A 23101-nucleotide genomic window follows, 5' to 3' on the forward strand; every position below is an offset into this window, starting at 1 on the left:
GCATGTATGTGAATGTGTTTGTGTGTGTGTGTGTATGTATGTATGTTTGTATAACATGATGTATGTATATATGTATGTATGTTTGTATCATTGTCTGTTAGTATACAATTATTTTGTACGAAGGGATTAATGTATTATTTATATGTGTGAGTGTGTGTGTGTGTGTGTTATGTGTGCTAGTGTATGCATGCATGTATGTATGCACATATGTATATACATATGTATGCATGCATGCTTGTTTTCTAAGACCAAACGCAGCCCACGCTTATTTGTCGCTATGCTGCAAATTTAAATAAAACGCATTTCTACCAAGTGCTCTTCTCCTCGATTCTCAAGAATTTAAGTAGGCTCTGCAGTTATCCATGCTTAGCTAGTAGTATAGTGTTTTTTTTTTGTTGTTTTTTGTGTGTGTATGTATGTACATTTATATGTTTGTACATATGTATGTATGTACATACAGATGTATTTATGTATGCATATGTATTTATGTATGTATGTATGTATGTATGTATGTATGTATGTATGTATGTATGTATGTATGTATGTATGTTATTATGTATGTATGTATGCATGTATGTATATATGTTTGTATGTATGTATGTATGTATGTATGTATGTATGTATGTATATATGTATTTATGTATGTATGTATGTATCTATGTATGTATGTATGTATGTATGTATGTATTTTTATATGTATATATGTATGTATGTATGTATGTATGTATGTATGTATTTATGTATGTATGAATGTATGTATGTATGTATGTATGTATGTATGTATGTATGTATGTATGTATGTATGTATGTATGTATGTATGCATGTATGCATGTATGTATGTATTTAATTATGTATGTATGTATGTATGTATGTATTTATATATGTATTTATGTATTTATGCATGTATGCATGTATGTAGGTATGTATATATGTATGTATGTATGCATGTATGTATATATGTGTGTATGTATCTATGAATGTATGTATGTATGTACATATGTATGTATGTATAGATGTAGATATATATGTTTGTAAGTATGTCTATATGCTCCTATTGAGGAGACGGCTGCTTGAGCAAATGAGGAGCCGGGATCAACTTGCAAGGGACAGTGGCTATGGCTTTGGATGGGGGCCATTGAAGCAATTGGTACGTATTATAAACATAATCAATTGTAATGAACAAAAGTAACAACTATTACAATCGTAAGTGTGCATATTGGTTGGCATGTATTTGAATAAATACTCGTATATGTGCTGTAAATGAACAATAAATGTATTTATGAATATTGCTCTTCTGCGCGATTCTCACTAATTCAAGTCAGGTTCAGCAAACTAGCCGTATTTTAAACTAATAAACAATTTTTCTGCTTTTCTTTCAGTTTAGTGTTTTCAGTAAATGTGTTTTTATAAAAGTTCGTCTCCCGCCCTTCGATAGATGACGATAAAATAATCGTGCGTGAGATCTTAAAGGTGAGTACATAATTACAAATATATATTCATATCTATTTATAAAACTGTTTGTCCTGATTAGAGAAATGGGGAATCGACCGGGAAATGGGTGAAAAAGTTAATGAAATGAATCAGTTTTAAAACCAACATTTTTTAATGATTCTTTGAAATATCTCGCGTAAATTAAGGTTGATTATAGAATATTGTAGCTTATAATTTAAACGAGTTAAAATATGTATCTCTTTATATAAAACTGTTTTTCCTGTCTGACCGACTGATGATCAACGCACAGCCCAAGCCGTTAGAGCTAAGAAGCTGAAATTTTCACTGTGAGAGAATTAATTTTATACATGCCACGGGCAAGGCCGGGCTATACCCTCTATTATCCTATATGGACATAGGTCAAAATTTCCCACCCCCATAACTCGGTCAAATCTCATCCGATTTTCACGAGGTTTGGCTCTTTGTTCATGGTTTGGCCTCTAGATTAATTTGGCATCTTAATCTGGCAAAATAATTCGTGTAGTTTTATATTCATATAACAAGGTACAATCTATTTTGTCCTTACTGTTATTTTGTGCTCACTGCCAAGCAAATTTCTACCGAATTTGAGCCAGCAACTTCTCGTTTGTTAGTCCGAAGATTAGAACCCTAAGGAACTTGAATTCACACTTGCACGCACTCAATATGCCTGCATTGTTGTCAGACAAACTGTGAAGAACGTTTTCCTCCACCAAGAAATTATGCTGCTCAATTTGAACCGGCGACCTCTCACTTGTTAGTGCAAGACTTGGGCACTTGATGTTCCTGTTGTTGATGTTTGTCACACAGGCTTTAAACAACGTTTTCCTCCTTAAAAAAATATGGCTACGTCCAAGAACGAAATAAATCAAAGCAAATATCCCGATAACACTTTGTATTACCAATGCACAGCCCTATGCAAACAGTTTCCTTATTTACACCAACATACAAAGGGGGGGATTTGAACCAGCGACCCTCTCGTTCAGTTACTTTAATGACTTATTATTGTCTCCAGCTTTTACATCTACACTATATATTTTCTTTTCTTTTCCCTTTTTTGTATTTGTAGTATTTTATGCCAGTCATAAAAAGTTTCTGCTTCTCTTCATACCCTGTTCGCAACGTAAAGTGGGGTATATTGGTGCTGTGCGCTTTTTCGACTCTTGGTATGAACGCAAATCATCTTAGGCTGTAAGAGTCTTTGAACTTTTCATAGATACTTTGCATATATATTCGCGCCAGTCAAAGAGTTAAAGGCGTTCGGCCATGCCCATTAAGGGGCGGGCGTATGTTGAATTCTCTATATGTGCCACAATTTGAGAGCTAATGAAGGTTAACTGGTGATCGCGCCCACTCACGCCAAATATATATTTTGCCATTTCGAAAAATATCGATAAAAAAATCCTTTATGCAATATCATTTTTTAGCCAAACTCGGGAATTATACGATCTAGACACACCAAACTTGGGATGTGCAATCTCGTATGCCATATACGGATATGAAATAATTCACTTTTAGGTTGCCTTCGCCCGTTCCTTAAGATCCTTGGGATTCGTATGGCATATTGTTGCCCTGCAAATGTTCCAGTCGGACACCGTCGAGTTGTTTTCTAGGGCCTGGAACATAATTTAGTTCTCGGAGCTTAGCAAAGGCAAACTGAAATGAAAGAACGAAGACTTTGTTATTGCACTTTTGTGCCGAGTTCTTGTCTCTTGTTTATTGTTGTTGTTGTTGTTGTCGCTGTCATTTTATATTTGGCACTTTTACTTGACGCATTGACCTAATTCAATTTCACGCTGCGCCAGACACAAACAACGCAGCAAGTGGAAAAGCACAAAAAAAAAAAATGAATAGCAAAATAAGAAAATAGGAAAAGAAAAAAGAAAAAAAAAGGAAAAAGGAAAACAGCTGAAACTAAAAACTGAAAGCAAAGAAACTAAGAAAATGAGAATGCAAAGAAAATACAAGAAGAAAATCAACTTAACTCAAAATTGGGTGCCAAGCTAGGCGCCTCCAGGGGGGGGGGGCGGGGTGGAGGGGGGATGGAGGGAGGGCGGCTCGAAGCGCGACTGCAGCCGGAGCCGGAGCATATGAAGCGGGCGGCGCCGGGAGGCGTGGCTGGTGACAGCTCTGCTGCTGCCCGGCAGCAGCAAAACTGCGCAGCGACAAGCTAAATTATGAAATACGCTCGCTGCGCACAAGCACAAAAAAAAAACTATTCCAAAAAAAGGAAACTTAAATAAAAAATGCCAGGCACGGCAAGCCGAAAATTAAATACCCTTACTAATGTTTAATTAATCAGATAATAATAAAATATATTTGTTAAATAAAATACCTTAAAAGCAGTTACAGATTTACATGCTTAAAAGTCGTCTTGCATTAAATCCAACATTCCGAAAGATTGCGAGAAGGAGAGTTATTTGTTAAAGTAGTTCAATACCAATTAGATTGAGAGCAGTGAGATTCCAATAAGATTTTTACCCGTTCGATTACAATTGGATTAGATGTAGTACAACTCAAAACAGATATATAGCAGTTAGATTCCAATAAGATGGCGAGCTGATATGCTCCAATAACACGTTAAGTTGCTCGATTCCAATGAACTTTTAATAAGGTTTGTTCCAATAAGAATTCGTGTGTCTGGACTCAATTGAGATTGAGTCATTTGATTTAAATACTATTTTTGAGCTGTTTGATACAAGTAAGATATCGAGTAGTTTGATTCCAATTAGATTTTGAGTTGTTACATTCCCATAAGACTTTGAATAGATCGATCTCAAAGAGATTTTGAGTAGTCTTGTTCCAATAAGATGCTGAGCATTAGATTTTAATAAACTCGATTCCAATAGGATTTTGAGCAACTCAATCTCAGAGAGATTTTGAGTAAGTATGTTCAAATAAGACTTCGATTATACTTATACGGCTCGATTCCAATGAGATCGATACCAATATGAGTTTGAGTAAATCTATTCCAATTCGATTTTGACAACTTATGTTCCAATAAGACTTTGAGTACCTTAAGTTCAGAGAGTTTTCAGGCTGCCTTTTTTTTCTGAGTTGATCTGAAGACATAAATGTCGTCGTCTAGGCGTTGCACTTGATGTGACCGAATTGAAATAACTTTTTTGCAGGGTATACAGGAACGTAAATGAGCAACTGTACAACAAGCCGAGCAAAAAGTTGAAGCGGGTTGCGGGCCGAGCAGCTGGCAAAAACTTTCAAAGACTTTGTTGTCTGCAGATTTTTCTATTAACTGGCGTGCAGCACCAGCAACAACAACAACTGCAAACTAATATAATAATAAAAATATATATATATGTATATATGCATATATATATATATTAAAAGAGAAAGTTAAACTAAAAGAAAGCTGCTTGACTGTTGGTGATGGCTGTTGGTGGTGCTGCTCGCCACATAAAGCCATCCCGACCAGACCCGATCCGACCCGTCTGCCAGTTTATGCAAGCCAATTTGAATACCCTGCTGCCGCGGGCCAAAGCGGCGCTCAGCAGCTAGCGCCATGCTTTGTTACTTTAAACTCATTTATTTTTGTTGTATCTCGTATATATGTAGAGCATAATTAGGCTAACATGGAAAGCAAGTAGAAAACAATTCACATTTGCATCTAACAACAGTTTCACGCGAAACGCACAAAGTGAAGTGCGCGCAATTGTTTGTCTATATATATTGATTATATCGAAGCGTTTTATATGCATCTTAATTTAGGTAAACCCTTTAGCTAGATTCTGTTCCAGTCTGTTCCCATTTCCCAAAGAGAGCCAAGCTCTGGCAAAGGGCAGAGGCTCACATGTTTATCTCAAGAACACTTTAATTGAAGAGCCCAAAAAGGAAAAGCCCAACATATTTATTCTCTACAATTCCTTTTTAATATTTTTCAATTCGTATTCAACCCATTTCTAAAGTTGGCTTCAGTTATGTGTCCATAAATTGCGCATATTTCAGCCAATTTAAAAAAAAAAGGCAACATTTATTTCAAGCTCCACTCAACGGCCCTCAAAAAGGTCTAAAATTTGTGTACTGAGCTTTGGTTGAAGATAACAGATATATATAAAAGATATATATAAAATAATTTCCTTAATTTTTGAAAATTGCCATTAAAAAGTTTCCTTTTTTTAAATAAAATATAATAATAAAAAAAATATAGTCAAATAATTTGCTGATGTACAAAGTAGAATCGAATATGTCGAAGATAAACCGACCAAGACTTTCAAGCTAGCAAGACTTCCCATGTCACGAGCCAAACCCTGAACGGACAAAGCTTCCATAAATTGCGAAACCAAAAACTTCATTAGTTTAGTTATTTGATAAACAATACTCCAGGGTTGACAACTCAGCGATTAGTAATGGGCGCGGGCCTAGCTTTTCTTTCAGGCAACGGAAAACGAGCTCAGGCCGCAAAATGCATTTTTCGTGCGTGCCTCGTGCGTGAGCCAAAAGCACGAGCAAGCTCCAGAACTAAATTCCAGAATATCAAAACAAGCAACAAGATAGACAATAATTCTTAAGCCCAAATTTCCATAGAAGAAACGAATGAAAAATGAGATTTAAAAAAAGTGTAGCATACGTTTTAGGGTTTCGCACTAAGAGTTAAGTTTCGCAAGTGAATGCGGCCATCTCTAGTTGCAGCTATGCCATTACCTGACGCTACAGGGTATCTGGCCGTCGTGCTGGCTTCGAATCTCTTCTGCTTTGTTGGCTTTAATGAAATATAGCGACAACAACTTCACGCAGGACATGACTTCCAAGACAGTTCCACAGTTTGTGCTCATTATCAGCCCGACCTCGGCTACAATCCCCCCCCCCTCCCCTCCCCTTCATGCTCTCCCCGGTACCGACCCCACCCCTATGCCCCTACCCCTATGCTGAAACCCAAACAACGAGCTAACGTTTTATATCTTTCAATTAGGGTTGCCAACGTTGCGTTAGAGCAGAAAAAAGAGAATTGGCAAAAGGATGGAGTTTGAGCCTTGCGACTTGCGTCCTGCACTGAATAGCTGCTCGGCAGCTTGGCTGCTTGGCTGATAATTATGAAAATGTTGTTTAACAATTTGCCGGCCATAATTGAACCTATTTATGAGCAAATTCTAAAGCATAGCAAGCAGCAAATGAGGCTCCTGCATGTGGTCGGGAGCGGGGACGGGGACGGAGACGGGAACGGATGCTAGCTTAGTGACTGTGCGCTCTGCTCTTTATATTGGCCGTTGCCTAGCTCCATTCGCTGCTGCATAGATTTAACACTGGCTACCCAGATACGAAACACTGGTGCGTTAGATAAATGCTTAAACAGGCATCTATTAGCTGGTATTAGACGGCGCTGACGGGCCCAAGTGCTTGTCTATCAAATTAAGCAGTTGTTATTCATTTAGAAATCATTTAAAAAACCTCTCCAGTTAATGATTACATTCAAATTTTTAAATAATATTTTAAAGCCAAGCCAATCAACAAGTAACTATTGTCAGAAATTAAATTTTCAATTCAATCAGTCAATCAATCAGCGTGTCAGAAAGTCAGAAAGTCAGTCAGCGATCAGTCACGCAATATCTGTCAATCAATCAATCACTCAGGTAATCAAGCAGTCAATCAATCAGACAGTTAGTCAATTATCGGTCAGCCTAACAAACCATCAAGCAGATAACCAGTTGTCAGTCAGCCTCTTTATCAATCGGTCAATCAGTTTGTCAATCAGTCAGTATGCCAGTAAATCAGCCATTCAGTCGATTATTCAATCTAACAGACAATCAGTGTCAATCATTTGTCAGTCAATCAGTTAGTTAGTCAATTAGTCAGTGAGTTGGTCAATCAGTCAATCAGTTGGTCAGTCAATCAGTTAGTCATCCGTCAATTTATCAGAAAATCAGTGTCAGTCAGTCAGTTAGTCAATCAGTTAGCCGTCAGTCAAACAGTTATCCAGACAGTCAGTTGTCTGTCACTTAGTCAATCTGTCAGTAAATCAATCAATCAGTCAGACCATCAGCTTTAAGGCAGTCAGTGAATCATTCGGCCAGATAATTAGGTGTTCGTCAGCCAAATAGTCAATAATTAGTCAATCATTTGTCAGTCAATCAGTCAGTTAATCAATTAGTCAGTGAGTTAGTCAATCAGTCAATCAGTCGGGTAGTTAATCAGTCAGTCATATAGTCAACCGTCAATCTATCAGAAAATCAGTGTCACTCAGTCAGTTGGTCAATCAGTCGGTTACTCAGTAGATCAATCAATCAGTCAGACATTCAGATATGAGCCAGTCAGTCTATCATTCATTCAGATCACTAGTTATCAGTCAGTCAGTTCGTCAGTTAACCAAATAAGTAATCAATCGGTTATCAGTCAATCAGTCGGTTGGTCAATCAGTCAGTCGGTTGGTCAATCAGTCAGTCGGTTAGTCCGCAGTCATTCAGTCAGTAAGAGAATCAAACAATCAAGCTATTAGTCAGACAATCAGACATAAGTCAGTCATCAGTCAATCAATTAATCAAAACGTAATCAATCAGCTATAGAAAGATTAAATAATACATGTTTCCCTTTGTGGGAATCGCTCTCTAAAGTTTCCGTCAATTGGATAAATTCAAAGTTATTTTTTGACATTCGATTTCCTTATAATTTAATTAGCTACACGCGGTCCGCCAGCCCGCTTTCCCCCCCTCAGTACACCCCTGGCCCGTTGGGGCAACCCCCAGCCCTCTGTCTGGCTGTTATTCGAGTGTCCGTGACAACATCGAGTGCTTCTCAATGCTGCTTCTGGCAGGCTCCTTTTCGGGCTGAGCCAAGTGATTAATGTGCAATTGTTTGCAGGCTCTTTGAGTCCATTCTCCAATTACATTTGGCGGGGCGGCATGAAGTGAATTTCGGATTTGGGCGACCTCTCACTGTATGTAATTGAAATCAAAATGTGCGCACAAATTTTGATTTTCATATTGAATGTAGGCAACACTTTCTGGAATGAGGCTCTATGATTAGAGACAGGCTCTAAATGAGTTTCGTACAGGCGTACATACTCTTGCGATGGGTTTGTCCATTACGTGACACAATTGCTGCACTTGCTCTATGGAAACTGGGAGCTGAGGAAACTGGTCGCAGTTGCTGCTCAGAGCACAATTAAGTGCATATTTATTAGTTCGAACGAATCGGTTAGCTATATCTATCAAACATATCTAACTATATGAAGGCAACATTCAGAGGGGAATGTTCGAATTTTACTGCTTAACTATTTAGAATCTCACTTGTTTATATAAAGAACTGTCGATTCTAGTCATCCAATCAGGAATAGCTATATGTATATATACACTGGCAAGCATTTCCCGGATCGCATGGATAATTGAAAATGAGCCTGAAGCTGATCGAATGGCAAACAAAATTCTTATCCACGCATTTTCCGCAGTTGAGGGTGGATTTTCTTAAATAACTAAAACACGTATATGTTAAGTTTTTATATTTACTTGCACTTAAAATTAATTGTAAGTTAATCAGTTGAAGCCACAAACAAAACCAAGACCACCCATTTTCCACCCGTGGGCGTGGATTTTGCGAAAAGTGTGAAATAGGTCTCAAATTAATTTCTACAAAAATCTTCAAAAATGAGTTTGTTGCAAACAAAAATATTTCATTGCGCTTACTTGCGAATTTTCGACAGTTGCGGTTGGAATTTTCCTAAACTTCGAATCGTTTCGAATTCGAAATCCCAATTGTTCATTTCAAAGGAAACGAACCTTGAACGAAAATGTTTTCAGAGTTCTGAATTGCGAATTGGCAAATCGAAACGTGAGACTCGAATTTCATTGAACCACGAAACGAACTACTTAACATTTTGCATTCTTTTATTTTATGGCGCCTTTTTTTGAGTGTAGTGTATTTGGAGTACGGCAAACATTTTGCAAGCGGACCTTTGTTCAGGTTCCGGGCAGCCGAAGATTGTCAAGCGTTTTATTTCTATTTTTATTTATTTTGCTAAATTTTTTTTCATTTGTTGCCTTGGCCACGCTGTCCTGAATCTGGAGTCGATGGCCACTTTAGCGTGGAAAATTGAAATAAATGCGCTTTTAATTATGCCCAGAGTGGCAGCTACCCTCGTCCCGTCAATCAATTAGACGCGCTTGCCAAGCCCCGATTCAGTTCTAGCTCCGATTCCGGCTGCTGTCCGGCAAATCCGAAATTTTCTGCTCCTGCTTCTTCTAGTTGCAAATGGCCGCATAACTAAAAGTAAATTTACCCAGCAAAACGAGCGAAATTGTTGCTAAAATATTTGAGCTGCATAAGCGGCGACAAACCAGCCGGAAGGCCGCCAGGCTGGGTACACAACCTGCTCCGGCCACGCTCCGGAGTGTGTCTCCTTCGTGTGTGTGTGTGCGTGTGTGTGTGTGTGTGTGTGTGTGTGTTGTTTGATTTCATGACTGTCAACTGATGGCGCTTGTTTGTCATGCCAACAGCGACTACAATGGCTAGTGGGTGTACTCCATTCACGACTGCTCGACTAGCAGATGCCCTGTAAAAGCCACTTTCATAAAAATACTTTTCGCTGTCAGCCCCTTCAAGCATATACCCTAAGTCCAGCGCCTAGCAAGCATTTCAACATCTTTAAATACACACACACACACGTAAACTGTGCACTTTATGCAGATATTGTGCTTCTTCTTAGCCAGTTATCTAAATGGTGAAAGGTTTTTTTGTAAGTCAATACCATGCGAGTAGCTAGTTACCTATTTTGGTTCATTCAGCTCTCATAAACTTCGATTTATGCTCAGAATTATTTCCATTCTTGCTCAAAATCGATATTTATCGATATTATAAAAAAAAGAGGAGGAGATGTCGAAAAAAGAATAAATGTCTATACCATATGAGCACATATTTTTGTTCATTCAGCTCTCAGAAGTAACGAGCTATGATTACGAAACTAATTCTCAAAATCGATATTTATCGATATTATGGAAAATGTAGAAGATATCGCAAAAATAATAAACGTCTATACCATAGGAACACCTAGATACTTATTTTGGTTCATTCAGCTCTCATTAACTTCGAGCTTTGCTTACAAATCGATATTTATCGATATAACGAAAAAAGTGAGAGATATCGAAAAACAAATAAATAAATTCTAAACAATACGAATACCTAGATGCAGATTTTGGATTAACCAGCTCTCATAAACGTCGAGCTATGCTTAGAAAACTATTTCTCAAAATCGATATTTATCGAGAATATGAAAAAAGTGAGAGATATCGAAAAAAAATAATAAACTCTTATTGCAAATGGTATATGTAGATGAATATATATACAGTCTCAAGCTTATGTAGTTGCCGAGAAGGAAGCGTTCACATAGTCGGATAGATGGACAGATGGACAGATGAATATAAGTATGAACAGATGTACAGATGGATAGACGGATATACGGATAGATGGATAGATGGACGAATGGAAAGATGAAGAAATTGATAGATGGATAGATGAATAGATGGACAGATGAGATAGATGGACGAATGGATAGATGAATATATGAACAGATGGACAGACGGACATATGGGATAGATGGGACAGATAGGGGATAGATGGGCGAATGGATAGATGAATATATGGATAGATGGACAGATGGACAGATAGACAGATGAGACTTACAGACATATAGGATAGATGGACGAATGGTAAGATGAATATATGGACAGATAGACAGATGGAATAGATGGACAGATGGACAGATGAACCAATGGACAAATAGACAGATGGAATAGATGGACAGATAGACAAATGGGATAGATAGACAGATGGACAGACAGACAGTTAGATCGCCTTGGCTCGTCGTGATGGACTCGGAGATGGTTTCTTCTGTAAAGTTAGGCAAAAGTAAGTTAGCTTCTGTCTGAGCCGCGGCTGTTGCTGTCGCCTTCTAACCCTGCCCGGGTGCACGCGTGCTTCCAGGGTATGCAAATCGTGCAAGTCGAGTTGTCGTTCGGTATTTGCCAGGCTCAGTCTTTCTGCCCGTCAGCCACTTCAATATATCAAAGCATCATAAATGCTGCCATAGTTGCAACAACAGCAGCTGCCTCTCCACGCACGTGCGTGTCTACCCCGCGTCCCTCGTCCTTCTCCTGGTCTGGGCTTGGTTTTTGGGTCCGGTCTCGGCTTTCGCTCTGCCAGCTCTCGTATGACGAATGAGTTTCATTTTTACGCCGGCCACGCATCACGCTACTTGTCAGCCAGGTCTTATCTGTTGGGAATTTTTAAGTGCTGCCACGCCCACCCATCCTCTCCCTTCCCCCCCCCCCCCTTTCCTGACCGCAGCCAACAGCCCACAGCCTACATGATAAATGCTTCTGCCCGGCGCGCTTTAATGTCTTCTCTCGCCAATAAAATGCATTAAATTTCTATTTTTTTTATTATATTTTGCTTTCTGCTTTGAATTTGAATGGCATCAAATCGATTTGCCATATATAGAAAGTAAATTCGTTATACATAGTACACTGAAAGAAATTGCGCTCTTAAGAAAAACCTTGCCCAAGCAAAGCAAAGAAAATGTATGGAAAACTTTTGATTATCATTTTCCGATTATTTTTGCACTTTACTTAAATTGTTGCTTTCCCTGTCACAAATTAAATAAGCAGCTATCGAATTTTTGTCGACTTTGAACCAGCGACCTCACGCTTGCTAGTTCAACGCTTCGACTGAAGCAGACCGCGCAGCAGCCGCCCGCTGGCTGTTGCACACATTTTGTGAAAAAAAGATTACACAGCCTTTGCACCGGTCTTAAACCTTTACAAATTGCATAAGCTCCTTTAACTTGTATAAGCCCCTTTCAGAGCACTTCAGCTGGCTAATTAAGCATGTGGCTGCGTCTTATACAAATCTCTTTATATACAAAGGCTGTCAACTTTCATTTGCTTCTGCTTTCAGTTCAGCTGCAGCCAGCATATTTCTCTCTTAGCTCTCGCAGCTTTAGCCCATTTTTAAAAACTGAGCAACAAAATTGTCCAATTGCAGGCCAATTTGCAGGCAACATTTAATCGAGAACCTTTCGAGCTAATGCTGCTAAATTTAATATGAAGCTCTTAAGCTGAACACCTGCCCACAGTTACCTGAGTTACCTGATTTACCTGTCCAATCAAGTGTGATATCAGTTATTTCTGATGTTTATGTATTTGCAGATGCAGATTTCAGTTGCATTTCCATATGCATATCAATTGTCCGGATGCGTTTTCCATATACATACCCTGCGCCCTATACCTACATATTTGCCACGCCCCTTCCTTTGTCACCGTTTTTTTTAGCAATTTTCCATTTACCTGCATTGATATCGCTGTCGAGTTGCGTTGTTTGATTTTCGGCAAAATGCAAATATCGAACAAAGCAAAAAAAAAGAAAAATGAAAAATGAAAAATTGAGAATGAAAAATGGAGAATGAAAAATTCCGCACGTGCTCCACTAATTTGCAGTCAAATATTTGCTGCAGAACCCCCCCCCCCCCCTCCCCTCCACCTCCCTCCTTCCCTTCGTCGAGCGTGACGCCCCTGACAATAGCAATTGCATTGTTGTTATGCCAGGCTGAGGATGCGGATGCGGCTGCGGATATGGATGCGGATGTGCATGTGAATACACGGATTCGAGTGCGGGTGGCAATTAATTTGCACAAACCACTTAGTAATTAAAATGAAAAGTAAATTATATGGCCAAGGCAGCAGCACAGCGCAGAGGCACAGCAGGAAGGCAGGGGAGGAGGTGGAGGTGTAGGGAGGAAGGGAGGAAGGGAGGAGCTGATGCTGAAGCTGTTGGAGAAGGTGCGGGGCGGTGCGCTGCCAGCTTTCGACTTAAACTGACACAGTTTTCGGGCCACACGTGAGGGAATTGACAGCGGCAATGATGAGGAGGGGGAGGGGGTGAGGGGGGGATAGGGTTTGTTTTTAAAAGCATTTGGCGCTGCAGTCTGCAAATGTATCTCGAACTTCGCACACTTGACTGCCATTCAATTTGCATAGGAAATTAGTTTGTTCGCTTTGAATTGAAGTTGGCCCCACGGGTGCAAACAAGGCCAAAAGTGCTCACAGCCAGAGCGAGACGGACGCAGATAGAGAGCGAGAGAGAGCGAGATAGATAAGGAGAGAGCGAGAGAGAGCGAGAGAGTCTCTCGCACACACTCGTGCCCTGTGTGTGGCACATTTATGCGTTTTGTTGCTGGTTTTGAAAGTGGCAAATCTACCGTGTTCACTTGCAACAACTTGCAGCAAGGGCCGTGGCAAGGGGGCGGGGCGGGCGGGGCGGGGAGGAGGGTGGGTAGGCGGTAACGGGGCATGGCTTGGCTTTTAGACATCAGCCTGGCGTGTGTGTGTCTGTGTGTGCGTGTGTGCGTGCATCTGTGCCATTGATGCTGTATGCAGCTCCTGATACCCTGTACACATTGCAAATGGGGTATAAACATTGATCCTTAAAACCGAATCCCAATATTCCAGTTGATGCAATTTTCTTTCGTATCGATAGATATCGATATACATTGCAAGTGGGGCATATTGGTTTATAGCCCCCGTTTGTAGCAATAAATATTTTCAATGAGGCGTAGTTGTTTTAAGCTCAGTAAGCAGCTCGTATCCCACCCCTAACATTTGAGCTTATTTGATACTCTTTCGTGTCGATAAATATCGATACACATGTTACATGGGGCATACTAATTTGAAGCTCACGTTTGTAACAAGCCGTGCAGCGTATTTGTTCTTGATCAACGATACTAAGCGATTCTTAACTATAACTGTCCTCATTCAATCTTATTCGATTTTCTTTGGTATCGATATATATCGATTTGAGGTCAGGCAACTTGTAGACTTTAACAGCTGGCAAAGTTTCTATTTAGATGCGCGTTTAGCATTCACCAGCTGCAAATGCTACACTCTTTAGATATCCCTTCTTTTCCGATCTGTACTTAATTGAAAAAATGTCAAACCTAGAGCCTGGCTTGCTAAATATGGCACATTTGAGCCTCGACAGATCGGACCACAAGCACCGAATTTATTCAAAAAGCCATTTCACATAGTGTGAGACTAAGGAAAGAAGCAGCATAAGCTTGAGTTTGTGTGTGTGCATATATATGCTATGGTCAATTCGAGTGTACAGGGTATCTCCTAGTCAGGACTTGTGCTTGCTTGATTGTTACTTTTTTGCTGGCTGGCGCCTTGCGTGTAACTTTTTGCATGTTGTGTACTGTGCATTACACTTGGTTAGCCAACGAGCGATGGGGGCTGCTCGGGCTAAAAAATAGGTGGACAGAGGGCGGAGGGCGGAGGGACGCTTGACAGCGGAGTCTTGGAGATTGGGTAACAGTGCGCAGCCTTTCGGTGGGCTGTGTGTTATTATGGTTGATTAACGAACTGGAAAAGCCAGCGCCTTAAATAGATCGCTCTGAAGTGGAGCATGAACTGAGCCACTTACAACGATAAATTTATCGATTTACAGCGATAAATAACTGAGCGAACGAGAGCTCAGCACAAGTTACGCTTATGCTATTGTTAACTCTGCATAAATAGTAGTATATACAGATTAGCGAACACTTAACAACTGTAACGATATGTTTATCGATTCCAGACACATTTCGATTATTATAATGTATCGATTGTCTCAATCATATCATATCAATAACTGGCGACTTGAAAATCAACTTTAATTGGGCGTGCATTTTGTTTGTAGTCTTAGGCGAAGCTGACTGTAACGATAAATTATCGATAACAATTTATCGATATCAATTAATCGATAATTAATTATAATTATATCACCCTTATATAGCTCCCAAATATTGCAGCTGTTGCGCAAAATGATTGTGAACAATTCAGTTGCAACGATAATGTTAAGCATTTTAATCGATAAATCAATTTAAAGTTATCGATAAATCCCTCTATTGGGCTTCAATGGCAACTGGCTGTATGACTTTTTGAATTGGGCTTACATGCAACTTAGAGTCTTAACAAAATCAATCACTGATTAAATTTGCACATTATAAGCTATCAGATTTATCGATAATTTATCGATAACACTAAAAACCGCATTGCTGTTGCGCTCTCCCTCGCTCTCTCTCTCTCTCTCTCTCTGTAACCTGTGTTGCCATAGTGAATCCTATATTGGCACACACTCAAGTGAATACACACACACACACACACGGACTCATTGACCAACAGCAAGAAGTCATCATTATTTTGAGTGAAGCGCCAAGTTTTGCTGTTGAACAAGACGGCGAGTACAGGTAGAGACAGGGGGAGGAGCGGGGCGAGCGGGGCGAGCTTTGTGCTTGGACCGCTCGCTGTTTGTCGCAGCAACAACAACGACAGGAACGAGAAGAACAAGAACAGCGCTTTTCCCAGCGGGATAGCAACGAAATGAAAATGGAAATGGAAATGGAAAATTGTTGTGCGATTTTCATTTGGTTCTCTGCTTCGGCTTGTTTCTGTTTGCCAGCAGCAGCAGCCCTTTTGTTGTTATTGTTAAAACGACATGCCGTCAGATTCGCACAGCGGGACAGCCTGTACTACTCCAGTCACTCTATCATTTAATCATTTCGGGCGATAATCAACGCTCGCCTAGTCCTCCATGGTCACTTGCATTTAAGCTTTGGTTAATTTAATCGTTGCCAAGGTTGCCGTTGACTATCTTGTCCGCTTTAATTCCATTTAAATCGGCCATTTATAATCTTAGACTCCTTCTGTCTGTCAATTTACAGAAGCTTCGATTTCTACAGTCAACTAATCGATAGGCACACTTCACCTCCATGGTCACTTACATTTCGATTACGTAAATATTTTAAAACCCTTCTCTTGTCCCTGCATCGAATTTTAATATTTTCTTATTGATGTTTCTTATCCATGTGAAATGGCAGTGCGCCGTTTTCGATTATGATATTTTGTATTATTATCTCTATAAAATTTGGTCCTGATTGACTGTCTGATAGACTTACTTATCGTTTGACTAACTGATTGAATGAGTTTCTGACTGGTTGATTGACTGTCTGAGTGTTTGACTTACTGCGTGATTTACTGGCTGACTGATTGAATGGCAGTCTGAGTGGCTGATTGATTGACTGATTGAGTGAGTGATGGGGTGACTCATCGTTTGACTCCCTAATAGTCGATTGATTAACGAATTGATTGCTTGATTGACTGACAGTTGACACAGTGACTAACTGATTGATTGATTGTCTGCATGACGGCCTGGCTGACAGACTGATTGCGCTAGTGGCTGGATGTCGCATCGCTTAACTATCTGAGAGTCTGCTCGATTGATTGACGGATTGACTGATTGATTGATATATTGATTGACTAACTAACTGACTGATTAATCGATTGAGTGAATGACTGACTGATTGATCGACTGTCTGCTTGACTGACTAAGTGACAAGCTGATTAAGTGAGTGACAACTTATCGATTGACTAACTGAGATTTTGATTGATTGATTGACTGACTCTCTGATAGACGAATTGACTAACCGACCTACTGATAGGTTGCTTGACGGACTGACTGATTGACAAATTGACTGGCTGATCGATTGATTGAGTGACTGATTGACTAACTGATCGAATGAACAACTGAGTTATTGCTTGATTGACTGACTGATCGATTGATTGACAAATTGACCAATTAATCGAGAATGACTGCCTGAGCTATTGATTGACTCGCTAGCTGACTGACTGATTGATTAAATGACTGATTGACGGACTGATTGACTCACTGACTTATTGACTTAAATCGATTGATGAAGTGACTGACTGATTGACTTACTGACTGATGGACGGACTGACTGACAGATTGACCGACTTATATACCTAAATCGATTGATAGAGTGACTGCCTGACTTATTGATTGAATCACTAGCTGACTGACTGATTAGCAGACTGATTGACTGACTGATTGACCGACTTATTGACTTACCGACTTGCCTATATAAGTAGGTCACTACAGACAACTAATCTACCCAGTTTCCTTCATAGGAAATCTCTAACATATGCTGGCACAGTTCATTAGCCAATTGCCAGCTAAGATCAGCCTGAAGTGGTTTAGGCCAAAGTTAAAGAAACTGTTTTCAAACAGGAAATCCCCAAAAGGCACAAGTTGTAAGTTATTTTGATACCCTGCAACCATTTTAAATGTCTAACTATGTAGGGTATATAATCAACGGCAATTTAAGCTACTTTATCGAAAGACTTCATCATATTTTGTTAACATTAAGTTGTCAAAACTTATGCAATATATATATAAAATGGAAATCATCAAAAAGAACGCAATCGCATAAATGTGGCTTATCAAGGTATCAAAATGAGCTTGCGTCGAACCAGCAAGCGTGAAGTTGCCGGTTCAAATCCAGCAGTAATTTGCAATTTATATATATTTGTTTATTTAGTTAAAACTTATTTGTTATTGAATTTTTTGTGCATCTTTTTGAAGATGAAAACTTAATCAAAATTCAATTTTTACATGCTGATAGGCGCACAATGTTTTTAGAGGGTATCTGCCTGTTCGGCTACGTGTAGTCTTCTATTACTTGTTCCGCTTACTTTTGACTGGAACTAAATACTAAGCGAAATATATTTTGTTTCAAGGCTTTTAAGCGCGCTTAAAATAGTTGAACATACTTGTTGTTTGTTCTTAGCTTGTTCTGCTGATGCTGCTGCTGCTGCCAGTGCTGCCGCTTCTTCTTCCTCTTCGGCTACTCTTCTTGTTCTTGCTAGTTGTTGTTGCCGCTTCGCTGCGTATCGTTAGACAACAACTCAAAATATTTATGAAGATGCCGGGCAAAGTTTTTGGTGGCAGGCGACATGAAAACTTGTCGAAACAATCTGCAGGGCAGTGTCAGGCAGCACCTTGTTGCCCAGCCCCCCCCCCCCCCCTCCGCCACCCTGGCTGCCGCCCCCTTGCCGCCCCCTTGCCGCCCAACTTATCCGACTCCTTTACATATGTATAGCCCACAGCATGGCTGCAAACTTTGGACATGTGTATTAGTGGTCCGCACAACGTTGCGTATGAGCTATTCGAAATTTATGCACAAGCTGCAGGTCAACTGACAAACAAGCACATAAATCAATTCATCGAATAACACGGCACACACACACACACGCACACACACACGCACGCACACACGCACAACACAGCTTGTAGTTAAACGTGTAGCCATTTAGCAGCGGGCTGCGTGTGCGCAATTATTGGGATTTTGCGCACAACAAGCACAAACACAACAGCAAGAAGTAAAGCTGTTCGAGTCGAAAGTACCCGACTAGAAGATACCCTAGACCCAAGCCAAGCTACAGGCAAATCAGGCGCACTTTATGCAGCGGCTGTGCTTCTTCTACTCTTCCCTTCTTCCCATATCAAAATCGATATTTATCAATACTATTAAAATAGAAGGAAACATGGCAAATATGTGTTGAGCTCGTTGTGCATATGATCTACAAAAGTATATATATACAAATTTAAGTCTATAGCTTTGGTTGTTACCCATTTCCCGCCCTCGGACAGGCGGAGAGACAGACAGACGCCTGCTGCCCTTTGTTGAATACGTTGGCGCATAACCAAACGACCCTCGCACACAGTTTCGATGGGTTCAATAACCAACAAGAGCCACAAACATCAATCGCCGGCGAGAACTTAATACAAGTTGCTGCCATATGCGGTTGCAGGTCAACAAATGACTCTACAAAGACTCAGCATATTATTAACTACAAGCCAACGTTGAACGATTCCTGTGAACTACAGAACTCCCCTACTACTGTTCTGTGTGTGTGTGTGTGTGTGTGTGTGTGTGTATAAGAAGAAGCTGCCAAGACAAGGAATCGCTCAAAGCTTGCAAAGCTTTTCTGTGAAATCGATAATTATCGTTATCGCTGTGCTGTCTTTTGGGCATATCTCGTAGCTTATAAGAGCTAGAGCCACCAAATTTGAAATGTTGGCTCTCGTATAGTGTGCCTCACTCCGGCTCTTATCATTTTTTGAATAGCTGCGTAAATAATTGCAAACAGGAGGTATTGTCCTGAGCTACGTTGTTTACGCATTTTCTGCTGTCATATTTATTTCCTGAAAATTTCACAAAGATTCGACCACAAAAGGCAGAGTTACTATAGAATATATTATCCAAACATTGTCTGGGGCAAAGCCTCGCCTTGCAGCTCGGCGCGTGCTTTAGTGTATCTTCCAGTGCGGCTTGGCCCGACTAGAACACTCTCTTTTTTTTTTTTATATTTTTGTTGCATCGTGTAGCTGTCGTTAGGTAATATTTTAAATATTTTAAAAGCCTTTTGTGCAGAGCGCCGCGGGGAAGCGAGCTGTTATTTACATAGTCCTTTGATTTATGCAATCAAATATATATATATATATTTTTTTTTTAACGTTTTATTAAAACTTTACTTGAGCGCTTTTATTTTTTGTCGCCTGTAAGTCCGCTTTTGTTGTCCGATTCGATGCAGCTCAAACTAAAGCACATATCACAATTCGAGAGAGAGAGAGAGATAGAGAGAGAGAGAATCGTAGCTTGTGGCTTGGTCAGTGCAGGGCGTACCAGGTGGTGCGACTGATGGCATCGCGCTCTGCCGCCAGCTGCTGCTGCTGCTGCTGCTGCTGCTGCTGCTGTCCGCTGGCGCTGTCGGTTTGGCACGCCTCCGCCTCCGCTTCCGCCTCCTCGGCGGCGGCCAGCTGGTCGAGCAGCTGGCGGACTATCGTCTCCCATTTCTGGAGCACGGCCGGCTGGCAAAGGAACTCGCATTCGCGCTGCTTGTTGCACAATATAAAGGACTTGGACAGGGCCACAAAGCAGACGTCGGGCAGCAGGAAATTGCCGCGCAGCAGCTGCTTGCGTCCCTTCGACTCCGTGTAGATGAGGCAGGTGTTGAATGCAAACAATTTGCAGCTATAGCTGCGCCGCAGCCGACCGTCGTTCAGCTGGAACTCGCCCACCGTGATGAAGCTCGCCTCGTTGAGTATGCTGAACTGTAAGAGGGCACAGATGGCAGAGCTGTTCTGAGTCAGCATCGGCTTTGAGGAGGGGGGGTGGGCAGGGGCAGGAGATTGCGTACCGCATTGAAGTGCTTGATATCGTTCAGCTGGTCCGACTGATTGGCGCGCTCCAGGAGCTCGCGCAGTCGCGTCTCCAGGCGGCAGGCCACCTCGAAGACGCGCTTCGAGATCAGCTGGCGGTGCTCGTAGAATGCCTGGATGAATCTGCTCAGCAGCAGCGGATATTTGGTCACTCGCTGCACGGGCTTCAGCAGGAAGCTGCGTATGCCCAGCGGATCACCCAGCGTGATTTGCAGACGCTGCTAATGAGAAGCAAATAAAACCGATATAAATTTGTATATGATGCATGCATGAATTTCAAGTATGATTTTAGCAGAAATCGAACCCTTAACCGAATCATAGCTAAGCGAATCGTAAACCAAACTAAATTAAGCTTAACAAAAGCATAATTTGCTTAGAAGCATTTTCGGGCATATTTCTAATTGAATATGCAATATTTTATAGTTATTCACAGTTATGCAGTTATAAATGTTAGGCAAAACAAATTCAACTCTAATTGAATATTAATATAAAGCAATTTAATTGTAAATGCATTTCAAATGGAAAACAATATGTCGCAAGCCAAGGCAGACATTTTTAAACCTGCTCAAATATTTACTCATAACAAATTGTTTTGCTGTAAATTGCCCACACATTTGTCAGCTTCTTCTGCTGCTTCTTCTTCTTCTTCTTGGGCTAAAAATAGCAGGCAGCCATTACAAAAGGTTAGCGACGCCATTGCCAACGCCCATGCTTGATTTTATGGATTCCATTGTGCCCAAACAATCAAATTAGTGCGAGCGAGAAAAATGCATGTGGCTGTGATAATGTTAACGACCGGCCATTTTTCGTTCTCTTATTCGAGACCTAGCCTCATGGTGTGAGTAAGCAGGCAGCATATATCATCTTTAAATTCGCCATGTATTAAAGATTCGCCTCAATGCGCTTTTGTTTTGATATTACAAGTGTGTTCGCTCTCTCGCGAGCGCTGAAAGGTTGCGTGCTTCAATTCGCCTTGTGTCGAAGATTCGCCTTAACACGCTTTGTTATGATATTGAAAGTGTGTTCGCTCTCTCGCGAGCGCAAAAAGGTTGCGTGCTTCGATTCGCCATGTGTCGAAGATTCGCCTCAGTTCGCGTACGTATGATATTGCAAGCGCAAGTATGTGCTCTCTCACGCCTGCAGGCTGAAGGCTTCAATTCGCCTTGTGTCAAAGATTCGCCCTAAAGCGTATTGTTATGATATTGCAAGTGTGTTCGGTTTCTTGCGAGCGCAAGTAGCTTGCGTGCTTCAATTCGCCTTGTGTCAAAGATTCGCCTCAAAGCGCTTTCTTATGATATTGCAAGTACAAGTGTATACGCTCTCTCGCTTTTGCTAAAGCATGTAGGTTGCGTGCTTCAATTCGCCATATATCAAAGATTCGCTTCAATATGCTTCTGCTAGAGCTCAGCTGTCATTGTATGGCTCTCTCGCTTGTGCGTTTGCAGCGTAGTGAGAGCAGGCGAGTGAGAAATACTTTTTGACGGCCATTTTAGGTCGAGGCAAGTGCAAGTGCAGCGAAAGTTGAACGATCAGTGTATTACTGTCTCGCTCCTGCCCAAGTGTCATAGGGCACATGAGTGAGCCATAGATTGCAAGCTCACTTGTGATTCGCTGTTTGCTTAGTTCGCTGATAGGGCAGTTGAGAAATAGAACCCAAAGGACCCGCATGTTTCTTTTCGAGTTTTTGCTTACCTTAAAATAGAGCTCATGCTTGTGATAGAGCTGCAGACTGGTGCGCTGGCTGGCCGCAAAGAGCACATAACAATTGAAAAAATCTTGATCGATGAGCGCATACCAACGCTCAAAGAGCAGCTCCAGCTGATTGCGATGCTGCAGCATCAGCGGCAACAGTCTATATCTGTGCAGTTTGGCAATCTGTGTGACATACGGCAGCAGGACATGCTGCTGACCCGCCAGGCCGACGGGCAGCGACGGCAGCGGACTGAATATGTGGCTGTAGCGCTCAATGCCACTGACCAGATCCTCAACATACTGTTGCTCCGTGCTGATCAGCTCGTGCAGCACATGGCGGGCACACTGCTCGGCTACATCGCTGCTGGTTGGTCTCGCACTGGCACTGGCGCTGGCGCTGGTGCTCATGCTGCGACAATGTTGGGCACAGAACTGGCACCCGCTGGATTCGTGCAGCGCCAAGACCCAATTCGCTGACTCAGCTGCAGCTGTTTCTCGGCTTCTCAATTGTTCTTATTTTGGTGCCGGCCCCATCATCGCTGCCGCTTAGTCAGGCGCCCAATGCTGACTGTTTTGCGGCCGCTGCTGCTGCCGCTGCCGCTGCCGCCTGTGGTTGCTGCCCCTGCGACTGGCAATTTAAATTTAATTACACTTTGAGCGGCGACTTGCTAAACAAGCTCCAGCTGGCGGCTTATTGCATTCTTTCTTTATCGTGCCTCCAATTTTAATGACAATTAATTGCTCGTGACTTTGTCCATTGTAGAAATTAGCCACTGTCTTTAGCAGCAGCTGCTGCACCTGCATACGGAGCGTATGCGCAATAAATAAATCAACCGTAATTAAAAGCGTCCTACTAAAGTTGCCCGGCATCTAACCCTCTGTCAT

The 23101-nt window shown here is 41.2% G+C and overlaps 1 protein-coding gene across 2 annotated transcripts; it reads right to left on the bottom strand.

Annotated features, from left to right (window-relative positions):
* Positions 1–19830: 19830 nt before the first annotated feature.
* LOC135440852 (triple functional domain protein-like) lies at positions 19831–22805 on the bottom strand. Of its 2 annotated transcripts, none has more exons than XM_064700229.1 (3): positions 22217–22805; positions 20503–20745; positions 19831–20416 (listed from the first exon to the last, which is right to left on the bottom strand). In XM_064700229.1, exons 1-3 carry the CDS (start codon positions 22622–22624, stop codon positions 19973–19975), a joined length of 1095 nt encoding a protein of 364 aa, XP_064556299.1. In that variant the 5' UTR covers positions 22625–22805; the 3' UTR covers positions 19831–19972. The 2 variants fall into 2 exon arrangements, with proteins under 2 accessions (XP_064556299.1, XP_064556300.1); XM_064700230.1 differs by having other exon boundaries at positions 19834–20416; positions 20503–20742.
* Positions 22806–23101: the final 296 nt, after the last annotated feature.

Source organism: Drosophila montana, unplaced genomic scaffold (genome assembly GCF_035044405.1).
Source record: "Drosophila montana isolate Dmon_TW-CO22-7 unplaced genomic scaffold, ASM3504440v1 contig_1687_1, whole genome shotgun sequence".
Lineage (NCBI taxonomy): Eukaryota > Metazoa > Arthropoda > Insecta > Diptera > Drosophilidae > Drosophila > Drosophila montana.

Excerpts from the sequence above, each read along its gene's own strand:
- LOC135440852 (XM_064700229.1), bottom strand. The coding sequence starts at position 22,624 with ATGAGCACCAGCGCCAGCGCCAGTGCCAGTGCGAGACCAACCAGCAGC. Across the intron at positions 20,746-22,216 it reads AGCATGAGCTCTATTTTAAG|CAGCGTCTGCAAATCACGCT; the intron begins GTAAGCAAAAAC and ends GCTTCTCATTAG. Across the intron at positions 20,417-20,502 it reads ATATCAAGCACTTCAATGCG|TTCAGCATACTCAACGAGGC; the intron begins GTACGCAATCTC and ends GCCCTCTTACAG.